Source organism: Xiphophorus couchianus, chromosome 23 (assembly GCF_001444195.1).
Source record: "Xiphophorus couchianus chromosome 23, X_couchianus-1.0, whole genome shotgun sequence".
NCBI lineage: Eukaryota > Metazoa > Chordata > Actinopteri > Cyprinodontiformes > Poeciliidae > Xiphophorus > Xiphophorus couchianus.
The window spans coordinates 18879833-18901043 of NC_040250.1; the positions used below are offsets into that span (position 1 = coordinate 18879833).

General features: G+C 39.8%; 1 protein-coding gene across 1 annotated transcript; it reads right to left on the bottom strand.

Annotated features, from left to right (window-relative positions):
- Positions 1 to 1781: 1781 nt before the first annotated feature.
- Positions 1782 to 20876, bottom strand: LOC114138692 (BTB/POZ domain-containing protein KCTD16-like). The gene is made up of 2 exons (XM_028008079.1): positions 19200 to 20876; positions 1782 to 3057 (listed from the first exon to the last, which is right to left on the bottom strand). The coding sequence occupies exons 1-2, from the start codon at positions 19993 to 19995 to the stop codon at positions 2603 to 2605; spliced, it is 1251 nt and encodes a 416-aa protein (XP_027863880.1). The 5' UTR covers positions 19996 to 20876; the 3' UTR covers positions 1782 to 2602.
- Positions 20877 to 21211: the final 335 nt, after the last annotated feature.

Sequence of the window (21211 nt, forward strand, 5' to 3'; positions counted from 1 at the left end):
GGGCGCTGGGTCTTCAGATCTCAGAAGCACAAGCTGATACTTGTCTGTCAAGCTGCAAATAATAGGTCATCATTGTGCAGTGGTACAAAGAGCGAAATGTAAAGCGGGAGTGATGGAAAGCAATTTTCTGACACGCAGAACAAAAAGAAGTACATCTTGAGATGATGGAGTCAGTCTGACATTAAACACAGACACACAGGAAAATTCGATTCGTCCACATTAGTTTCATTTTTGTTTTTTCATCATTTTACTTTTCACATCCAGCACTTGTTATTTCACATTTGCTGTCATATCTAAGCAAATAAATCTCTTCTGTAGAAATACAATCACTTTAAATGCTGTAAATAAAGTATCTTCTCTTTACAGATTTATTCTAATTTAACTTTTTTGTCACACTTAAATCCTTCAGATATTCAAGCAAATACCAACTCCTCTTCTCTCTTCAAATCACTCAAATTTAACCTTTCCAGTTACACAAAGACTTTAGTGACTTCATTTGAATGCTGCTTTTGTATTTACTTGGATTATCTTGTTCTTTTACTTATGATTGTAGACATATGTGTGATAGAAAAGTGACAGATAAATAGCAAAAAAAAAAATTCTGTAAAGGAATATGTACTTTTCAAAGCATAGATTTTTTGTAGTTTTTCTCATTTCTTAACCTCTCCTATTTTATTCTTTTGAGACATGCACAGCATCTTACAACAGTACCCTTTTGCATTTGAGCGTTTCCAAATTTTGTGATGTTACAATCACAAAATGCAATATATTTTATTGGGAAATTATGTGAAACCAACACAAAGCAGCGAATAAACGTAAAGTGAAAAAAAGCGATGGATCATTTTAGAAATTTGAATCTCCCTTCATTTACTCTGATACCATCATTCATTATTTAATACGCATTTGGGTTCTTCTGAAATGTGAGAGATTACAGATAATGATCAAATCAAAATAACTCAGAGTGCTCACCTGCTCACAGACATTAGTACTAAGTTCGAAGGTTACAGTAGATGGCTACATTTCATATCCTGAAAAGTCAGGTTATGACAAAATTATTCATATCTCTGGCAAATCTGGTTGAACAACCCTTCCATTCAGTCAACATATTTATTTGAAAATGGAAGCAATTAATTTCTTTTCTTGACAGAACTAATAAGAGTTCTGACTTTAATCTAGTAGAAAATCTGTAGAGCAAGCTAAAAATTAGATTTGGAGATAATCACCAAACAATAAATCCTCAAAACATCAGTGGAAACATTCAAAAAGCCAGACAGAAATTATAAGAAGAGCTTGAGAAAGTGCAAATAAAGATTTTTGCATCTGTTGTTGAGAAGGTTGTAAATCCTTCTACCGTGCCCCATCAGAAACAAACTCCTTGGTAAATTGAAAATAAATTTAGATCAGAATCTTTCAGGGGTATAAATAATTGTGGGAATAAACAAGGCATGAAATTGCATAATTAGCACCTACTGAATGGCTGTGACAAAACAAAAATGAAGGGATCATAAACCATCCTGCAACTTGCAAGATTTAGTGGTAGAAGCAGCCGCTTTTCTGATTTCCAGTAGCCAATAGCTGTGCTGTAGATCTAACTTTTTAAACAGAAACAACATCAAAATAACTTTTGATGCCATGCTTGGTGTATAGTTACAGCAGAATTAAGTTGCTAAAACCTGCAGCCATCGCACCTCCCCTGCAGACCCTTATACCTCAAGTTTCTGTGCTGGATCAAAGCTTAATAAACCTCTTTTACAAAGACCAAGAAGGTTCACATTTTTACATAGAATTCTAACCCATTTATTTAGTCTTTTAGCACATTTACAGTCAGCGAACCCACAAATCTCATTGCCATTTGCTCTACATACATACAATCTTCTCACCAAGACAACATCAGACAAAAAGTAATACAAACAGATCAAGGCAGTGCTTCCCTCAGTACATTAGTCTCACCCACCAACACTCTTTTCACCCATCAGACAAAAACAGTGAATTGAGATTTTGTTTGATATTGCATAATTATGCTAAGGGTGAGATGACATGCAGTGTTGTTGCCGAAGCATACTTAACATGTTTGTGTGTGTGTGTGTGTGAGAGAGAGGGAGAGAGAGAGAGAGAGTGAGGGAGAGAGAGAGCTCGGTGAAGTATAGTGATAATGTGTTGCTAGCTCACAGCACCATCTGGGTACATCCGCTTTAAAAACAGCCATTGTGGGCGACTGCGCATGCAGAATGTGGTAGGTTGGTGAACTGAAACGATGTTTCCCCTGAGGTCGCTTGTTGTGAGTGATGCTATGACCTGGAGTATACCTTTCTTTCTCGTCTCTACACGGAGAGAGCGGGACGTTTTGTATAAGTCTCAGTCTGATTTACACGTGTGCATGTCATTCACAACACTGTGCAAAGGTTACAGATAAATAACTCACACTGCTTTGTATTTTTGTGTGCTTTGCAATCCATCCTGGCAGGATAGTTGTATTCTCTGGTGCAACATGTGCCTTAGAGTGTGCAGTGTATCGATAATGCATTGTAATACTCTTTAATGGCGGTGATATGACTCTATAGCACCATCTTGCTGTCTTTACTCCCCCCTGTCTTGTTCATTTTTAGAGTCTGTACTTTCTTAAGAGCTCGGATTGCCACATGTACTTCCTCTCCGGGAAGTGATCGGGAATCCTAATGCGCCGGAAGTCCTGAATGCATTTCTGCAGCTCCTGCTCCGGAGTCATCTTCTCTTTGTGTGCTTTCCTCTTGGCGGCGTCTCGCTCCCGCACGCCGAAGGTCCTCACGCGCAGCATGTCCGTCTTGCGGCGCATCTCGGCCTGCTGCTGCAGCATGAGGGCTGGCCCTTTGGGAACAGGTCGATCCAGGGTCTGGATTTTGGACTGACGGCTCACGGGCGCGTGGATCACGGTTCCCTGGGGGGTGCTGGCCTCCGACTGGGTCTCGGAGCAGGACGTGGAGAGGTCGTTGAAAGAGGTGCCACTCTCACCCTCGCGCTCACTTTTGTGGCTCTTGCAGCAGCAGTCACAGTGAGAGGACGACCACCGCGAGGGCCCACCTAGGACAAAACACGCAAAACATTTGTTCATTTGATTGCTGGCGAATAGATATATTTAAAGCCATTTCACATTTTGAGGCTATACAACCACAATTTCTAATGCATTTTATTGTTATTTTAGGTGATAAACCAACACAAAGTAAGGCAGTAGAAAAAATATAAAAGGCTGGACAGAGTATTAAACTGCAAGTCTGTCAAGATATAGTCATCTACCTAAACCTGGAGGAGCTGCAAAGAGCCACAGCTCAGGTGAATGAATCTGCTAGGCGAGCCACTGACTCCACATATCTGGCTGCTATGAATATGTAACAAGACAGAAAAGCAAGAAAAATCCTGTTTGCAATCAGCTTCATGCCAGATAGTCAGCAGTCAGCTATTTGATTCAGGTGTGTTGGAGAAACGACGCATTAACACGTTCAAGGACATCTCAAGGACTTGGCTTGGGCCTCCCTGATTTAGATCAAGGCCTATTTGGTATAAATAAATGTTTTGCAAACTCTACGCGCTGCTGCTCATCTTGGCCGGGATTCTCTTGCAAAAGAGATTTTTAATCTCAGTGGGATTTTCCTAGAGATATAAAGATTAATACTAAATTATGAGTTTGTCCCAAGGTTCAGACCTTGATCCAACTCAGAATCCCTTTGACTGCACTGAAAATCTGGCACAAAAGTCAACACATCCTTCAAGACATGCAGCTGTAATTGCAGCAAATAAATGCTCTACAGACTGCTTTTGTGTTGATTCCCTAGAATACAAATGCAGAGCAAACGTCTCCAATTTTGAAATTATGAAATTAGTATTTTCTTTCCCCTTCACAGTTATGCACTTTTCTTGTTGGTCTATGACACTGAATAGCAATACAGTTAATTTAAATGTGAGGTTTCATTGTACAAAAAGAAAATGCCAAAGGCATCGTCTGATATTTATGGAACAACAATGTCAGATGATTGTATGTGCAGATATTTAAGGGGTTCAGCAGTTTGAACATCTGATTTCTTGTGTGATATTCGGTGATTAATTCCCCCCTAAAAGCTAGTGAGCTGTGCATATTGCTCCATGTGATAAGTCGACCCCTCCAGAGCTCAAACAGCTCAGCACGACTTGCTGAAAGATCTTTCCCATTTCCCACGGCAAACCTCGCCTCAGATCCAGCGCAATCTGCTCTGCCGTCACAGTTTCTAATTAGGCCTGTAGCCGCACCGCCAAGGCAGAGGCACGTTAGTTTAGTCACCTGAACCAAAAGTAAGGTGCTTTCTACCTTTAGGGAGGCACAGGGTAAAAAAAAAACAACAAAAAAACAGGCTAACAACTTGCAGGCTCGAGAGAAAGCGAATGCATTCAGTAGCTGACCCTGAGGGTCTCCTGCTCTCTTTGAGTTTGGATAAATCGGTACAAGCAGAAGATTCCAGCTGCATTTTTTTCTCTCTTTTCTTGTACCTTCCTTTCGTCTCATCTCACTTCCTCCTACACAGCTAATTGCGGGACAGAAATACTGTACAGTACAGTGCTGCCTGCTGGCTTGAGAAGTGCTAGAGTAAAGTCACTGGCACTGTCTTTCTTTTTCCCAAAATAACCAAGATCGCTTAGATCCGCTTGCAGTTAGAGATGTGCTGTGGAAGTAGTAGATCTGCTAACTGTATGTAAACAGAAAACACAAACTCTGAAGACCTCTTAATAGCTTTTTTTTTCCTAATGGGATGACTCAAATTTGATAGCAGAGACATCTCAGGGGTGGAGGAATGATTCGTCCATTGCCTCCCTCCAGCACATGCACAAATTTAAAACGGCCAGAGTTCAAGGGGGATTTTAACCTCTTTGCGCAGACTATAATAACGACCTTATCTCTGCTGTGATGATTGCATTGAGCTGATATAGTCGGAGAGTCGCTAACAGCTTTTTAATGGCTAATCCATGAGTAAAGAGGCCAATCAGAGCACCAATTTCCCCCCACAGAAAATGAATCTGGCTGAATCCAGCAGCAGACGAGCAGCTCGAATGGGAAATGGATGCAGGCGCTTCAGTAAAGGAGGATCAGGAGCAGGAGGAAGCGGAGGCACAGCATTGTTTCTAAATGGATGGATGCTGTAGTCCAGAGGGGCAGCCCGATTAGGAAACGAGCCAACACCCAATAATAGCAACTGAAAAAATTTCCAGGCCATGCAAGAGAATGAGTAATTAGCAAGGCAGTGAGAGAAAAGTACCTGGAGGTTTTATTTTAGTGATGGAAAATCACATATTAAAACACAAAGTTTTGTGTTATGTAATTTCAACGGGGGGGAAAAAAAAGAGTCCCAAGAGCAATCACTTTGGCTGTAATCTCAGATCTTAATGAGATTTTTACGGCTATTAGAGGCTGTTTTCTGCAAGTCATTGTTAGGAAAAACCCAAATGAGGCAATTTTTATAAGATCTGACATCTCTTTTGGTCCCTGCAATCATCAGCAATCAGAGGCGCTTAGCAGCTGCCAAACTCCCTGAATATTCAAACGAGTGATTCAAAGCAAGAAATGAGAAGAGCTGATACGTAGAGAGCAAACTGCAGTTCAGTCGACACGTCCCGTATTTTTAAGGAAGACCAAGTGATTGTGACTTAAAACATTTAAGTAAAGCTTTTATTCCTGGTCCAGAAGGCAGCATGAAGAACTAAAAGAGCTTCAAATCAGAACATCAGCAGAACCAAAATAATGAAAAAAGCAAATACGGATACAAATAGATCTGGTTTTGCTTTTGAAAGCCATGCCAACAAAAATCTGACGCAATTCATTTCCAGTGAAGGGCTAAATGAAACAATTAAATATTTCTTTCTGTCAGAACAGTCATAGTAAAACCCTTAAAATAATAAAGAAATCAGTGATATTTTGACGCTTATTCCACAGATGTGAAGCAAAAATTTAAAAATGTTTTACCGACTGGAAACTTTTGCAGGTTATGACAAAATAAACCTATCAATTTACCCACATTTTTTTTATTTAGACCAACTAAATAATGAAGCAACACAAGCTTAATAAAAATATTTTTTTAGAATAACAAGGTATTTCTCTGATTTAAAGAGATACATCCAAAAAGTACAAAGTCTGAGAGCCTGCAGTTATTACAAAGCGAATACGCTTTGTTGCGGCCACTTGCAAATATTGGGTTTGACCTCCGTTTCTCTTCAGAATTGCAATAATTTTCTGTAGCATAGATATAACAATAGTATTAATATTCCTCAGATGCACATCCATGATGTTGATCCCCCTCTTACACCACATCCCAAAGGTGATCTATTGGATTAAGATCTGGTGACTGGAAGCCGCCATGGTGAAGTCACTGTCATGTTCAAGAAACCAAAGTGACATCACTCAGGATTAGTGATGTGTTGTATTTTCTTGTTAGTAGGGTTGGATAGGCACACTGTGATTAGCAATAAACATAATCAGCAATGATATAGCAACGTGTTGCTTAATTTGTACAAATAGGCCCAAAGAGTACAAAGAACAAATTCCCAACAACGTCAAACCACAACTGTGATCCTGAACCATTGATACACAACAAATTGGATTCATGCTTTCCTGTTGTTTACACCAAATTCTGACCCAACAAACTGAAGGTTGCAGTTCAAATTGAGAAGAGGCAACCACTTTCCAATTTATCATTGTTCAGTACTGGTCAGCCTGTGCGAATTCTAGCCTCAGTTTCCCATTCATAGCTGAGAGAAATTGCCCACAGAGTGGTTTTCACTGCTGTAGTTTATATACTTCAAAGTTCACAATGTTTTGCATTACAGATAATATGTTGTTGACATGCTGCTACTTTTATATCATTTTGGAAGCAGTCCTCCCATTGACACACTGTATGACCAAGGTTCAACAACACAACTGCTGCACTGTGGATATTTTCTGTTTTTATGCACCACCCCTCTTTTAATAAAAGAAATATTTATACCTGAAAATCCCAATAGATCAACAGATTCCTCTGAAATGTTGAGAACAGCCTGTCTGCTACCAATAAATATATTGATTTTGTTATTATTTATTGGTTTGAAGATGTAAAGGCAACTGTATGACCTGGAATTTTACAAATGAGCTGCACATCAGAACTAAAAATGTTGTCAGAGTTTAGTGTGATAATGCAAGGACTGAACTTTTCACATGATAACATAAGAAAGTCATTTACCCAACTCATTTTGTAAAAATAGGAAATAATATCAGGCCTACGACACTTCCTTAGTGAACACTTTTAGATATTGCAAGGCAGTGTTCTCCTTTTTAAGATAACACACCAGGTTGTGTAGGACAATTTCTAAATCGGTTCAGAACCAATTTCCTGAGTGAAAAAAATATTGTCAGTGATTTGTATTTCTAATTTACAGAATCAAAAGCTTTAGCCAAAGAATGCTGTACAGTGCTGTTTATTTTTTAATGACTTCATGATAACATTTGTAGCCACCATTGCTGATGTAAATCTAAAGCCCAAGCAAGAAGGAGAAGAATATAGGAAAGCTTATTATATCCAACTTGAGTAAATAAATCCCAAAACATCCAGAATTTGAATCCGTGGCTGAATAAAAGATGAAGAGTTGCATTCTTCTCTTTAAACAAATGGGTGTGTTCACTTTACTATCTTTTCAGGGAAGCTATTGATTGAAATGTGTTTTTCTCAGCTCCGTGCAGCCTGTCTGAGAGATCTGATTTCCTCCACATTAACAGACTGAGGCTGTGTGTCTGAACTCCTTATATATAACACAGATGGAGTTGAGCTCAGCACAGAGCATGTCTCACGGGGTGTCCCCCAAAACTATCCCCCACCCTCTCCACCCAACAATGACGGCGGCGATGTTTGTCCTCATCATGCCCGAGAGAGATCAGTTTTGTAGAGATGTGAGTGCTTGTAGATCTTAGAGGCTCTAATTGGCAGAAAAGTAGGACATGATGTGGACTGAAGGCAGAGTTCTCTGACAAATTCAGATGTAAAATGTCACTGAGTTTATTTCCCAGCATCCATTTTTCTGTATAATTTGAGCTTCTTAACTGACTCATTCGAGGCACCTCTGCACATTATTTTGATAATCTCAGAGGGAGTTTTAACACTTGAAGCTGAAACCAGATATTTACATACATAAGCTGTACAAAACATTCATAATCTGTTAATTCTCACTGTCTGACATTAAATCAGTATACAGTCTTCAGTTAGGAATACTAACATTTTATCTCTAGAATTACTAGAGATAATATTTGAGAATGCATTTATTATTTTTTCCAAATTGAGAAGTTGACATTAAATTACTGTGCCTTTCATCTATTTAGAAAAGACTAGACAGTGGCACAAAAGCTTTGTACGATTTTGACTCTGAACATTTAAGATAATTGGAGGCACACCTGCGGATACATTTCAAGGCGACGCCTCTAGCAAACTGCTTTCTCATCTTACATGGAAAATCTTAAAGAAATCAGTCGAGGCATCAAGAAGGGATTTGTGAGTCTGTAAAAGTATTTGGACACAATTTCAATCTGCTGATGGAAATTTATAATTTTGCGTGCCAAAGACAAACAAAAACAGAAGATGTTGTTTGAAACTGGTAGATGGGCGTCATTATTACTGGTTAAATGAGTCCTGTTTCCTCATGGACTGAATGTCACAAAGAGGCCATTACTCCAACATCAACATAAAAAGTGAAGACACAGTTTACAAAGGCTCTCTTTTTATGGAGACATGCACTGTGGTCTGACAAAATTAAAATTGAAGTGTAAGACAATAAAGAATACTATTATACTTGGTATAAATAGGGAGAAGCTTGTAAAGCTGTAAATAAAAAGAACAGCAAGGATATGTAATGTATTATTTTTTTTGTTTTTTTGCTACAGCATAGGCTTATACACAGAATAGACAACGAAAGATGATTATGCAGAAATATTGAAGCAGTTCCTCAAGGCATCAGCCAGGAAACTGAAACTTAGACAGTGACCCAAAGCATACTGTAAGATGAGTTAAAAAAGTGACTTGAGGGCATCAAAGTTATTGTTTTGGTTTGGCCATCACTTGTTCTCAGTCTAATAGAAATGTGGATGGCAGCACTGCAAAGCTGTGTAAGAAAGATGACCTAAAAAACGTACTCTGTCAGGAGGAATGGGCCAAAGTTTCAGTAAACTATTGTTCTGGAAGGATAATCAAAGTTTAAAGGCAATGTTACCAAATACCAAGAAAATTTATGTAAAACGTCAAAGGAAGTTTAAATATATTCATATTCTGACATTTACTAAATATGATAAACTGAATTGACCTAAAACATTAAACATGCAGTCTGACTTATTGTCTGACAGGGAGAAAGAAGAGTTATGCTTATTTTAGAAAGTGAACGTCATTATCTAGTTTCAGCTGTAAGGTTTTATTTTGTTATAGACTCAAGTGACCAAAGCTGCCTCCTTCCTAAATATGATTTTAGTCGAAGTGTGAACTGTAACCCGAGTCAAAATTCATGAGAATAACTTTTAAACTAAAAAAGAGAGCATTTTACAGCTATGCTGTCTGAGTGTAACAAAAAACAACATCTAAGCGACATGTCTTTTCATTACTGTCTGTTTGCCTGTAACTCAGCCTGACCCAGTGAGACTGAGCAGTTTGAATTATCTTGAAGTACTTCAGGTGCTGCCTGGCTCAGGTGCAATATCATTTTCTGGCCAAGACTTTGTGAAATAAACAAAACACAGGGAAAGCTCCTGACCTTATTTGGGAAGGGGGAGTAATCTACATGTGCAATACATCAAGGCTAAATGCAAGTTGATTGAAAATACATGCAGCGTGTCAGCGAGTACATTCTGATGCTGCTGACCAAATATTCCTTAATCTTCCGCCGCCTCGAGGGAAGAATAGCTTACATGCTTGTTAACTCACAAATGAGGCCAGTGTGCCCTTGCAGCACAAAAAGGGCTTGTCTTGCAAACGCAGCGACTGTCCCTACAGCGAGAGGGAAATCCATTTCACAGAGACTCGCTTCATCACCCGATGTCCAGCCTGACTGATGACTACAGCTGTTTTCTTGCCATGCAAAATAATGCGTTTTTGAATTTGCCAATAATGATTGCTTCCATGAACAGCTTCAATGTGAAGGAGCTGGGGGAAAATTAAGTTAAGTGCTGTGGTGCCCCCGCGAAAATCACGCGATCTAACTCAAGGTTACCAGTCTTGTACGCTCCAGGGTACGTCTTGCGTTGGCTGTTACCCGTGAGGAGAGTGACAGCTCCACCGGCTGAGTATTAATGACACGAGAACGTTGTCAAGAGGGTGCCGATCTGATGAGTGTCACCCTGACCGAGAGACGAACAAGCAACGCAGGCAGATTGAAGCGTCCATATCAGCTCCTCTCTCTCTCTCCTGACCCTGAGCCACACCTCTCCCCTGTACAAGGCCGGATTAAGATGGAAAGAAAGGTGTTCTTATCATCCTCTAAATTATGCCTCAAGAGGATCATCTGGAGGGAAGGAGTAATCGTTCTTAGAGCTGTCGTTATAGGGAAACTTCTATGTTACACTACCCCACAATAGTATTTACCTCAGGAAGCACAAAACTTTGGGGAACAGACAAACACAAAGTGTTTGGACAACAAATCAATAAGATAATGCAATAGACACATGTATGGATAATTCATCTGAAAGAATATTCAATAATTTCACTGAACTCAGATGCAGCATTCTGGTTGATGTAGCGAGAGGAAAGGCTTTAGCCGCCAAGAAAGGTGGGTGGCGTCACCTAACTCACTCTCTCTCCAGTCACCTAGCAACGTCTTGTTGAATAATTTTCACAGCAGTAGTTTAAGGTTTTGCCACCATTAATAAAACTTTTATTTTAAGGCCTCAGATACTTTTGTTAGAGCACATTAGAGAACAAACAGCATCATGAAGACCAGGGCGCACAGTACAAAGATCAGAGATACTGCAGTGAAGAAATTTAAATGTTCAGTCTGTCATGTGAAATGGGTAAGGGTACGGTTCAAAAGCAATACTACTAAGTTATGCCAATCCACCAAAGCTGACAGGCATGTTGTAGGACTAAATCTAGTTGAGAATTTGTGGCAAGACGTGTTCTCAGTACATTCTGGAGACATTTTAATAAGAATAATAACAATGCATTTTATTTAAAAAGAGGATGATGTTTAACAGAATCGACAGAAAAAAAATAATGTTGGTAACAATTTCAGTCTTTTGACATTAAAATCTGGTAGAGGTCATTCCTTCTGCTTGCTATTGAGAAGAATAAGTAAAACAATTATCTAGGTAGTCACTTGGAGACAACTCAGTCATTCAGAGGGAGCTCTAAACAAAGAGCGAGGTGATCTGGATTTATGACAAGACATATTCTCCATATTCTGACTGAGCTGGAGCTATTTTACAGAAAAACTACGGTACTGTAGGTACCGATTTCAATTTATTGACCTGCTAGGGGAATACCCTAAAGACTTTCCACTATAATTGATTTATTCATTTCTGCTTGTGGCTGTAATGTGACAAAATGAGACAAAGATCTGGGTATTTGAATACTTTTGCAAAGCACTATATAGATGTTCTGTTAATTACCCATTTAATGCAGTTCCCCCCCAAAAAAGCCCCAATCTACAAAAATCTCCTTCTGCAAACCAACACTTTGAATGCCGCTGTCTTCAGAAAACACTCAGCATGTAAGACGATTCTCATCCAAGCAGCCATTAAGTGCATCTGGAGTGATTACTGTGGTATTGTCCAGGAAGAATACCTGCCTCTGATTTCTTCAGGGTACAAAAGTAGCAGAAGAAGGGACAATAATACTAAGTGGGAGGCATGCTGGAGACTTTAATTGGTGGAAGGTTGAAATTAAGTGAGAATTTAACCTCTTATTCCCTTTCATATTTGAAATGTTGCTTTTTAAAAGTCTTACTTTGTTAATCTGTCAAAACTGCACTTTTAATTAAGAGTCAACTGTCTTGCAGGACGCAAAGAAGACAAGAGGCAATTAAAAATAGTTTAAAAGGATAGCTTTTTCTAAGGTGGTGGAATATTTAATCTTTAGTTCCTGTAACTGCACTTATGAATTAATCATTAAATATTTCAAGAAAAAAAAACAGCTGATTACATTTCAATTAATGTGCTAATTGTTTAGGGTTATGCAAATGTGAATATGCAACAGTAAAACCATGTGTGTATTTCATTGGATAGCTTCAAGAACTAGATTTTTAATATCAGTTTCTTTCTAATAAATTGATTTCTTTCCAGAGTTGGGCCAGATTGCCTGCTTTAGATTGATGAGGTGCAAAGACATCGACACACATTTCTCCTCCTACTGCCAACCATTCCTCTGCAAAGGTGCTATTACAGACATAAATGAGTTATTCACAGGAACATCATTCGTCTCTTGTAGGTATTGCCAATCCGCACTCCAACCAGGCTCTGTGAGAGCTCAGCAATGGGCCAATCTCTTCCTCTTTTGGACCCAAGCAGTAGATTACTCTCCCTGTCCCTCCCTGTTGTCTTGTTATCACTGTTCAGAAGCAATTATGGCCACACATCACCGGATTGTGGACCAAACTGAAGGCTCTGGATTTATTTTAACAAGCACATCCAGGAACCATTCTCTATCCAACAGTACATTTCTCCCATTCTGACTGCGACTGACTCTGTCAGAGTCTGAGATGATTTTGCCTCTGGAGTTACAGGTTTTCGGGGTCTAACAATGATTTCTGTACTTTGACAAGGAGTCTGTAAGTTCAGACGAGGTTATGGACTTATTTCATGCAAGATGACAGCTAGTTGTAAACCAATGAACCAAATTAAAGTTCTCCTTTTGTTCGAGACGGTTTTCAGTTTCAAATCATTGAGAAGAAATAGGTTCAACACTCTGCTGTGTCTCAGTGAGTGCAGGAGAAGGGGAGGGAAACTTTGGAGCTGAATATTGCCTTCATCTTTTCTCAGAAATGGCTTTCAACCACAACTAAATACCAGCTGGAATCTTTAATGCGTTAATAACAACAATAAAGATGGGCTTTTTAACTCTAAAAACATGTAAAGCATTGTTTTGGAATACATTTTTTTTGTAAGTACTGCAAATATTCATTCCTGACTGTTTCAGCTAAATACAGATGATTAAGCCACATTAATGACAAGGTCTCGACAAGAATTTAGTTTTATCTCAGTTTGGAATTTCTTTGGACAGTTAATGTTGTGTTAAAACCACAAAATGTTTTTTTGAGCCGGGCTGCAGAGCCTGGCCTGAAGAGTTTGCATGTTCCTCCTTTGCATGTGTGGATTGTCTTAGGTACCCTAGCTTCATGTCACAGTCCAAACACGTGACTTTTAAGTTACTGTAAATCACCATGAGATATGAGTGTGAGCTTGGATGGTTGTTTTTCCTGTGTGTCTCTGTGTTGCCCTGGCGACCTGTTCAAGGTATACCCTGCCTCTTCCCCATTGACAGCAGGAAATAGATAATGGTCCCCCATGGCACTGTATGGACCAGCATATATGGAAAAATTTATGTTTTTTGAGCAGATCCTTATTTCAATCTTCTCTCATATGAGCCTGAATATGGTGTTATTCAAATAGCACCTTAGTGCACTATCTGGATTTTTTCGTTTTAGTTTTGCTGCCATTGTGAAATGTGCTCTTCAATCTGTTCAATACTTTCTTTCATGTAACACAAACAGCTCAAGTCAATCATGAGCTGTTTCACTTCCATAAAGCATGTTTATTGGTAACTATGACGATGTACCATCTACTGGGTGTATTTGTTATTGATTTATCAGAAAAATGTAAAACACAAGCAGCTACCCTTATGAATTGCTCAATGTGCAGATATGTTTTACTTCTGTTTTTAGTAATAACATATAACATGGGCAAATACACATTTATGGCACTGAATGTTTAATTTATCTAACTGAAAAAAAAACCTACTTGTTGGTAAAGTATGCTGAGGAGATTATAGAAAATCACTTTAAACTTTTGCTTATCTAAAAAGTTATAAAGATCCAGCTGTTAAGTACAGGTTGAAGCATGGCCAGTTTCATATGAACCACAGACAGTCAGTTTTGAACCAACCAACAAGCAGAAAAAACAAAATGATCTTTTTATATTTACTTAGCCTCCTGTGCTGTTTTATTTTCTGGAGTGTGCTAAGAGCTCAGTTACCAGGCCTTTGTTCTCTCTTCATTCACTAATCATCTCGCCTCTGTTCCTCACTTTTTTTCTGCTCTATCAGTGCACATATCCCCTGGTTTCATTTGTCCCATGCTATGTCTGTCTTGTATTGTCACGCCTCACACTCCTGGAACATACAAGGTTTTACACAGACAGCATTGATTCCACTTACATAGTTTGATATTTTAATTACTGATGTTGTTTTAAAGTGTCTTCATTTTGATTGTACTGTATTAAATTGTAGATCTATAATGCCTCAACACCACTGAAAATGAGAGTTCTCTCTATTTGGGCTCGCTGAGTAATAAGTAATAAATAACTAAGAGAAAAAACATAAATAGACATCTTTGTGTTTGTGCATCTCTGAGTCCAGTCGATTTATTTTTCTTCTTCTTTGGTTCTGAATCTGCCCTTAGTATCCGTTGGATAGCCCTGCCTTGGTGCCCCTTGTCCACAACAAATCTCCAACCTAGATAACTACCATATTTTCTATTCATGATAGGCTGAGCTTCCGTGATACTATAATTATATATTCTTCTATTTTCTATGCCGTCTATTCAGTTCATTCTAATTTGGTCTGAGTACTTGCTTAAATTATTATAATTCATCTTGCCCATCAGTTGAAAAGGCTCCTAAATTATGATGCTCCTGTGACCCCTTGATGAGAATGCCCTTTTGTTCAAATTCTCCCTTTATTTCTCTTTGTCTGAAACAAAAGAATACTTTCAACAGGGTTTGATAAATGAACCAAAACCTTGAAAGTGAAGACCTGAAGACAGAGAACACACCAGGAAGAAAAGGACATTTGCAGTACAGCTTTATGCAAAATGTCCACGGTAATGTGGAGAATCTGTGGAGCTGTGGTAAACTACTGATGCATTTAGCAAGAAGAGCAACATGAATGATGCAAAGGAACCGGCAGGCTGGAAGAAAACTCTCTCACTTAGCTCATTTTAGAGTATCATTTTCCATCCATATGAGTTGGTGTTTGGATGTTTGCATAGGTAAGGGGGGTTAAGCAAAAAGGAGTTCAATGTTCTGCCAAAAGAAAACAACAAAACAATGATGTGGCTTGTGATCTGGTTCGTCCCCCTCCTCCTAATATTTCTGTTTGTCTGCTTGCATTTTTTCATCAGGACTACCTGCTCTAGGCCTTCCAGTGTCCCACATTCACCATGAGTTTACGGTATTAGTTCTGATGGTGGATTCAGGCCGCGGTGATGCTATGAAGCAAGGTCCTCTCACGCCTGCCTGCTTTTGATGTGTCTATCCATCATGTTGACAAGGTCTCCGTTTTCGTAAACATGCATGTTTTCTCTAACTGTAATGAAAACAATTCTCTCCTCTCTTGAGTCTGTCTTATCACCTAAAATATTCTCCTCCCACCACTTCCTTACACTCGACGAACCTTCCTGTCTCATCCTTACTTTTATCTATTTTTGTTCCCTCTCCCTCTTGCTTCTTTCTGCCTCAGTTCCCTCTCCACATGGCCAAGTCTCATGCAACTTTTACTCCCTCATCCAGCCATCCACTCCCTCTACAGCCTTTTCCCTTCTTCTCCTCGGTTCCTCACAACTTCTTTGGCTCTCGTCTCCTCTTCGTCCCGCTTTGCTTGTCGTGCTGGACTTTAGCGCTCTCTCATCCTCCCCCTGACTTCATCCCAGAGCAATGTTTGACAATAGAGAAAGAGGAGAACACCTACACTCTGTGCTCTGCTTGAGAATAATGAATGACTCAGGAAATCCCATACAGAGTGGGTTATTTCAAAAAGTCAAAGCAAAGCACTTAGTGAAAAAAACTGCACAGTTTGAAAGACAGTCCTACCCTGCGACTGTAGCCTCTACAAATTGTTCATATCAAAAAGTTATGCATTTTGTCACAAGCTTAAATGTTTTTATTAGGATTTTATGATAGACAAACACTGTAAAGCATAAAGAAGCCCACACAAGAAGAAAGTCGACTCAATCTCAAGTCTTCTTCATCCTCTTATAGGTTATCTTCCAGGAGTGCCCTGCATTTAGCTCCACCCATCCTCCCATCATCAATCTTCCGAATAAAAACAACCCCACAGCATAATATTGCCACCACCATGTTTAACCGTAGGGATAGTGTTTTCAGTGAGATGTGCGGTGTGCGGTGCACAGCTTTCTCACATTTGTTGGACTGGATTCTCTAGGAGTATCACAGCAAAGAACATATAACTATAAGTTTAATCCACACTTACTAGATTTAATTAGTCAAAAATGTCTTCCTACGCCACAGTAATACACTACTTTGTGAAATATATTTAATTGCAAAACCTCTCTGCAATTTTAATGTGTGCTACTTTACAATAGCGTAGGACATTTTTAATGCAATATTTGGCAGTAGCCTATATCATTTTTAACTAACATGCATGCAAAGATGTATGGACTGACTTCTTCTACATACTTAATGTATAATTTTAATGGCCACAATTAGGGGCAAGGGTAATGTGATAAAGGAAAAGAAAGAAAAGTGTCAGAATAAAGTGAGTTAATCATAATTGCAAGATTCAATAATGGTTTCACAAATACATGTTTGTTTGTTTGTTTTTATGTCGGCAGCAGAAAATCCCAGAACACATGAAAGTTTGTGGTGCCAATGTGACAAAATGTGAGCATACACTTTTTCAAGGCTTTTCTAAAGGGAGCCATTCAGAACAATTCAGATTGATGAACAAATTGCTTTTTAATTGCCCATATGTCTCTCTTCTCTTCAAAGGAACGGGCCAGATTTGCCTCTAATTAAGATATTAGCTGATCCACAGTCTTTGTTTCCAAGTAAAACTGACTCAGAACCATGCATGTTATATCTCTTTCTCCTCTTTTTTGCTGCCCACTAGCACTATATTATTCATAACCCAGAGGCTGTCAGGACCCGAGCAGTAAGCTGTATTTACGCATGACACATGTGTACTTAAAGTGTGGTGGCATTGTGACTCAACTTCCTTGGGGGGCCGTGAACAAGTCTGCCTCTAATCTCGGACTTTGGACAGAAGTTTGCAGGAAGCCGCTGAAAGGGATTTAAACATTTACAGGGAATGGGTTTAGGGAGGAGGAGTTTGCTTTTTTTCTTTCTTCTTTTTCCACCCCATAGTTGTGTTTTTGTATGGCTGATTTTTCAATTTATTGCAAATTGACTCACAGGTTGTCATCAACCTGTCAGGGAAGGGAAGGACAAATTAATTTATCAATTATGTCAGTAAACTTTTTACACATTGATTTTGTTTGCTAAACATAGGACAGGAAACAGGATTAATAGAAATAGTGTAACATGTTTCTATTAGATAACTTATTCTAGGCTCACATTATTAGGTCAAATTTTTTTTAAAAATATAGATTTTTAAAATTATGGACACTAAATTTGTGTGAGTTAAAAGTATGTTCCAACATATCTAATGTAAGTACTTTAAATTATGAAACTACAGACTACAAGAATATATATTTTCTAAAATCCCTTATTTTTTTCTTATCAGTGCAAAATTTCCACCTAATTAAATTACAGAAATTCTGCTATGGCTTAGCTTTTGATGTGCCATCACAAAACCTCAGGCACATTTCAGAAAATTAGAATATCATTGAAAAGTTAATTTATTTCAGTGATACTAAAAACAAAATTCATATACTTTATTGCACTCAGAGCAATATGTCACATATATTTCTATCTGATTTTACATAAATACCTGAAGGGTAACAGAAATCCACATTTCAGTTCTTTAGAAAAGTAGAAGATTAATAGAAACGGATTTTTAAAACAAAAATGATATGTTGCAGCCTACGCCATCTTTGGTAAGACTGCTGACTTGACAGTTGTGCAGCAGACACTCATTGACACCCTCCACAAGAAGGTCAGACCACAAAAAGCCATTGCAAAAGGAGCTGGTTGTTCAGAATGTGTTGTATCCCAGGCTTTTAATGGAACGCTTAGTGGAAGGAAAACATGTGGTGGGAAAGAAAATGGACAAGCAAAGCCCTCAGAAGCAGAATGAACCAATATAGATTCAAGAGTCTGGGTTGATTCACTATTTGTGAATTGCGGTTGTATTAAGAGCTTCAATATCCACCTGAAATTAGCATGATGTGAACTGAAACAATTTGATTCCTTTTATTAATTTACTCCTGAATCAGAGACATTGCCAAAAGCATCTTAACTGGGATAAAGATTTCAGTTCACTTATGAAACTGACTCCTTGTCTTGAACAAGAACAAAAAGGTCCAAAACCCAGGTTCCTTGTGCTGGTCCACTCACTTTTTTTTTCCACAAATCTAAAGTGAACGCAGTTATCTATCAGGAAGTGATAAACCAGGAAACAGTACTTCAAGCAGTGTGGGCAGGTGAGACAATTTGATGAAAAATGAAATCAGCATCTCCATAAAGCTAGTCAGAAGAGGGAAGCATGCTCTAAATTTTTCTGGTCGATGGCTGACTAATGCCTACAGAGTATCTTTTGGAGTATTGCCAAGACGTAGATGAGACACTAGAATCAAGATGAAGGCCCCTCCTTAACACCCCAGCAGAACCACAGGCTGATCACCTTCTTACCATGATGCAAAATGAACCCCAACCGAGTATCTAGTGCATTGTACAAGTACATACTTGTCAGTAGTCTTATGTAATATAAAAATGTTCAAGTGAAACTTAATTTATCAGCTAAATGGGAATAAATAAGTGCTTTACCCACATTATGTAATGTTAATAATATGTGAGTTTCATTTTTTTATTTTTAATGGATTACTGAAATAAATGCCCTGCGATGAACTGAGTGTGCCCCGCCTTGCGCTGCTGGAGTTAGGCACCAGCCCCCTGCAACCTTGCAAGGAGGTATGGACAGCGGCTGGATGGATGGACTGAAATAAATTAACCTTTTTGACAGTATTCCAATTAATTATAATGCACTTGTATAGCTCCATCTGGCCACCTCTTACAGAACCTTCTGGTCACCTCACATCACTTAAACAGAATGGAGAATCAGATATTCACTCACGGTAAAAGATGTACTGTGTATAGTTGGACCAGACCCTGTCGTCCGCGTAATGACCCGTTGAGGATGCAGTCAGCGAGGTGTTACAGGCCACAATGTGAAAGCCAGTCTCTGACAGCATGTCAAAAGCCCTCTCCAGGTGCTTGAACTTGAGGTAAAACCTGCAGGTGTATCGGTCCCGGGGTCTGTCCAGATCCCCGTTCTCATTCAGGGCGTCTCCAAACACCTCCTTGGCCAGTCCAATCCGGCTGCTGATGAAGATTCTGGGTAACCTTTTGGCCTTGGGGTCAGTGTGGTACTCTCTGCCTCTGAAGGCGACAGTAATGTAACCATACCTCCTGTCCAGGGAGTAAGACGGGTACAGCCTGTGATCGCTGCTCTGTGACTCCTCATCCCAGTCACTGTCATCCTGAAACAGCTTAGGCTCCTCACCTGACAGAAGTTTGGTCAGTTCTGGCAGCTGGAAGTACTCGGCCTCTCTTTTCAGCCTCCCTCTCTCTGGAAAGTGGTCAGGGAGGACAACCTGCTTGTCTCTGAGGTAATCCAACACATATCGGAACAAAAATCCATCTCTGTCAATAAAATACCGCCCTCTGAAATCCCGTGATAAGTCATTCGAAGACCCCTTCTTGTTAGAAAACAGCTTCCCAAGTAAGGAATTCGGGAAGCTCGTCAGGGTGGCGTGACGGGTATAATAAACCTGCCCACCCACGTTCAGCTCAACCACGTCTGACGGCGGGTTTTGCACCGAGCCCTGGTCTTTGGCGGGCTGCGTTTTGCAGTTTTCGCTCAGTGCCATTTCGCTTGCACGAAACGTCCCAGAAGTTCAGGGTGTGGGGTGCAGCTGCATGGAGCTGAGGCGCTCAAACCCAAAGCGGAGTCCCGATTCCAGACACAGTCCGGGCATCCAGCGCTTTTATGGCAGAACAATCCCAAATGTACGTCTGCGGTGCATCCTTCAAGTGCGTGCGTAAAAGTCAGGCATCGATTATCATAACCAGCATCATGTTACGGGGCAGCCACTGCGATTTGGTCGCGGAAGTGACTTCAAATGAATAAAAGCGAACTTTCAACAAAGAAAAATACAATTTTAAAAAACTTTCAGTAAACCTGGATCTTAGTGCAGCCTTCTTAAATGCAGGATTAAATGAAAGAGAAATTGTGAGAGCATCCTATCGCTCTCCTCCTAACTGCCGGGATGCTGAAACGCGCTCATTGGGAGGAGGATGGCGAGGAGGAGGAGGAGGCAAGAAGCGGGACTCCTTTGCGCACCAGTCTCTCCAAACTGCTGAGTGCGGAAGCAGCCAAACCGGCTGAAGATTTAAGATAATGTTGTTCCAAGCTGTGACATGGAGGAGGGGAAACAAATCCACCAGTGAAGCACAGTCTTACATCATCTTAAAGGAAAATGTCACTTGCAGTCCATCAACACGAAACGGGCTGATAGATGGGGGTGAGCATCTGTGCCGTTCTGCTGTGGCCACCGGCGGCGCGGTGCGCAGCTGGCGATGAGGATTCAGGGTTGTAATAACGCGGCTCCAACATCCCAGCGGCGCGGATTTTAATCCAAGCGTTTGGTTCTTCGCGGCGCATTCATATTTAAAACCTTTAGCTGACGTGCTTATCCCGAGAGAGGTTAGGTGTCACCGTCTGCGACTCCAAAACTCATCCGCTGTGACAAGTACAAGCTGCAGATCCACCGGACAGCTTTACCCTCTTCTGCGAGCAATGCAGCAGTTATAAATAGGCTAAAACGAAAAATAAATCTGACAGGTGCACTCTTGTGATGGAACCTTTGACCATAGGTGTCACTGAAAATTGACCCCGTCATTATGGATTTGATTTACAAAAAGTAGATTTTTGATTCATCACGGCGTACAGATTGGGAACATCTCTGCTTCATGATGCTCCTCTGATAACTGCAAAGAAATAAATATAGTGATATACTCGTTCCACATTTTGTCACATTATAGCCACAGACTTCAACGTATTTCGGGAGGGATTTTGCATAAAGT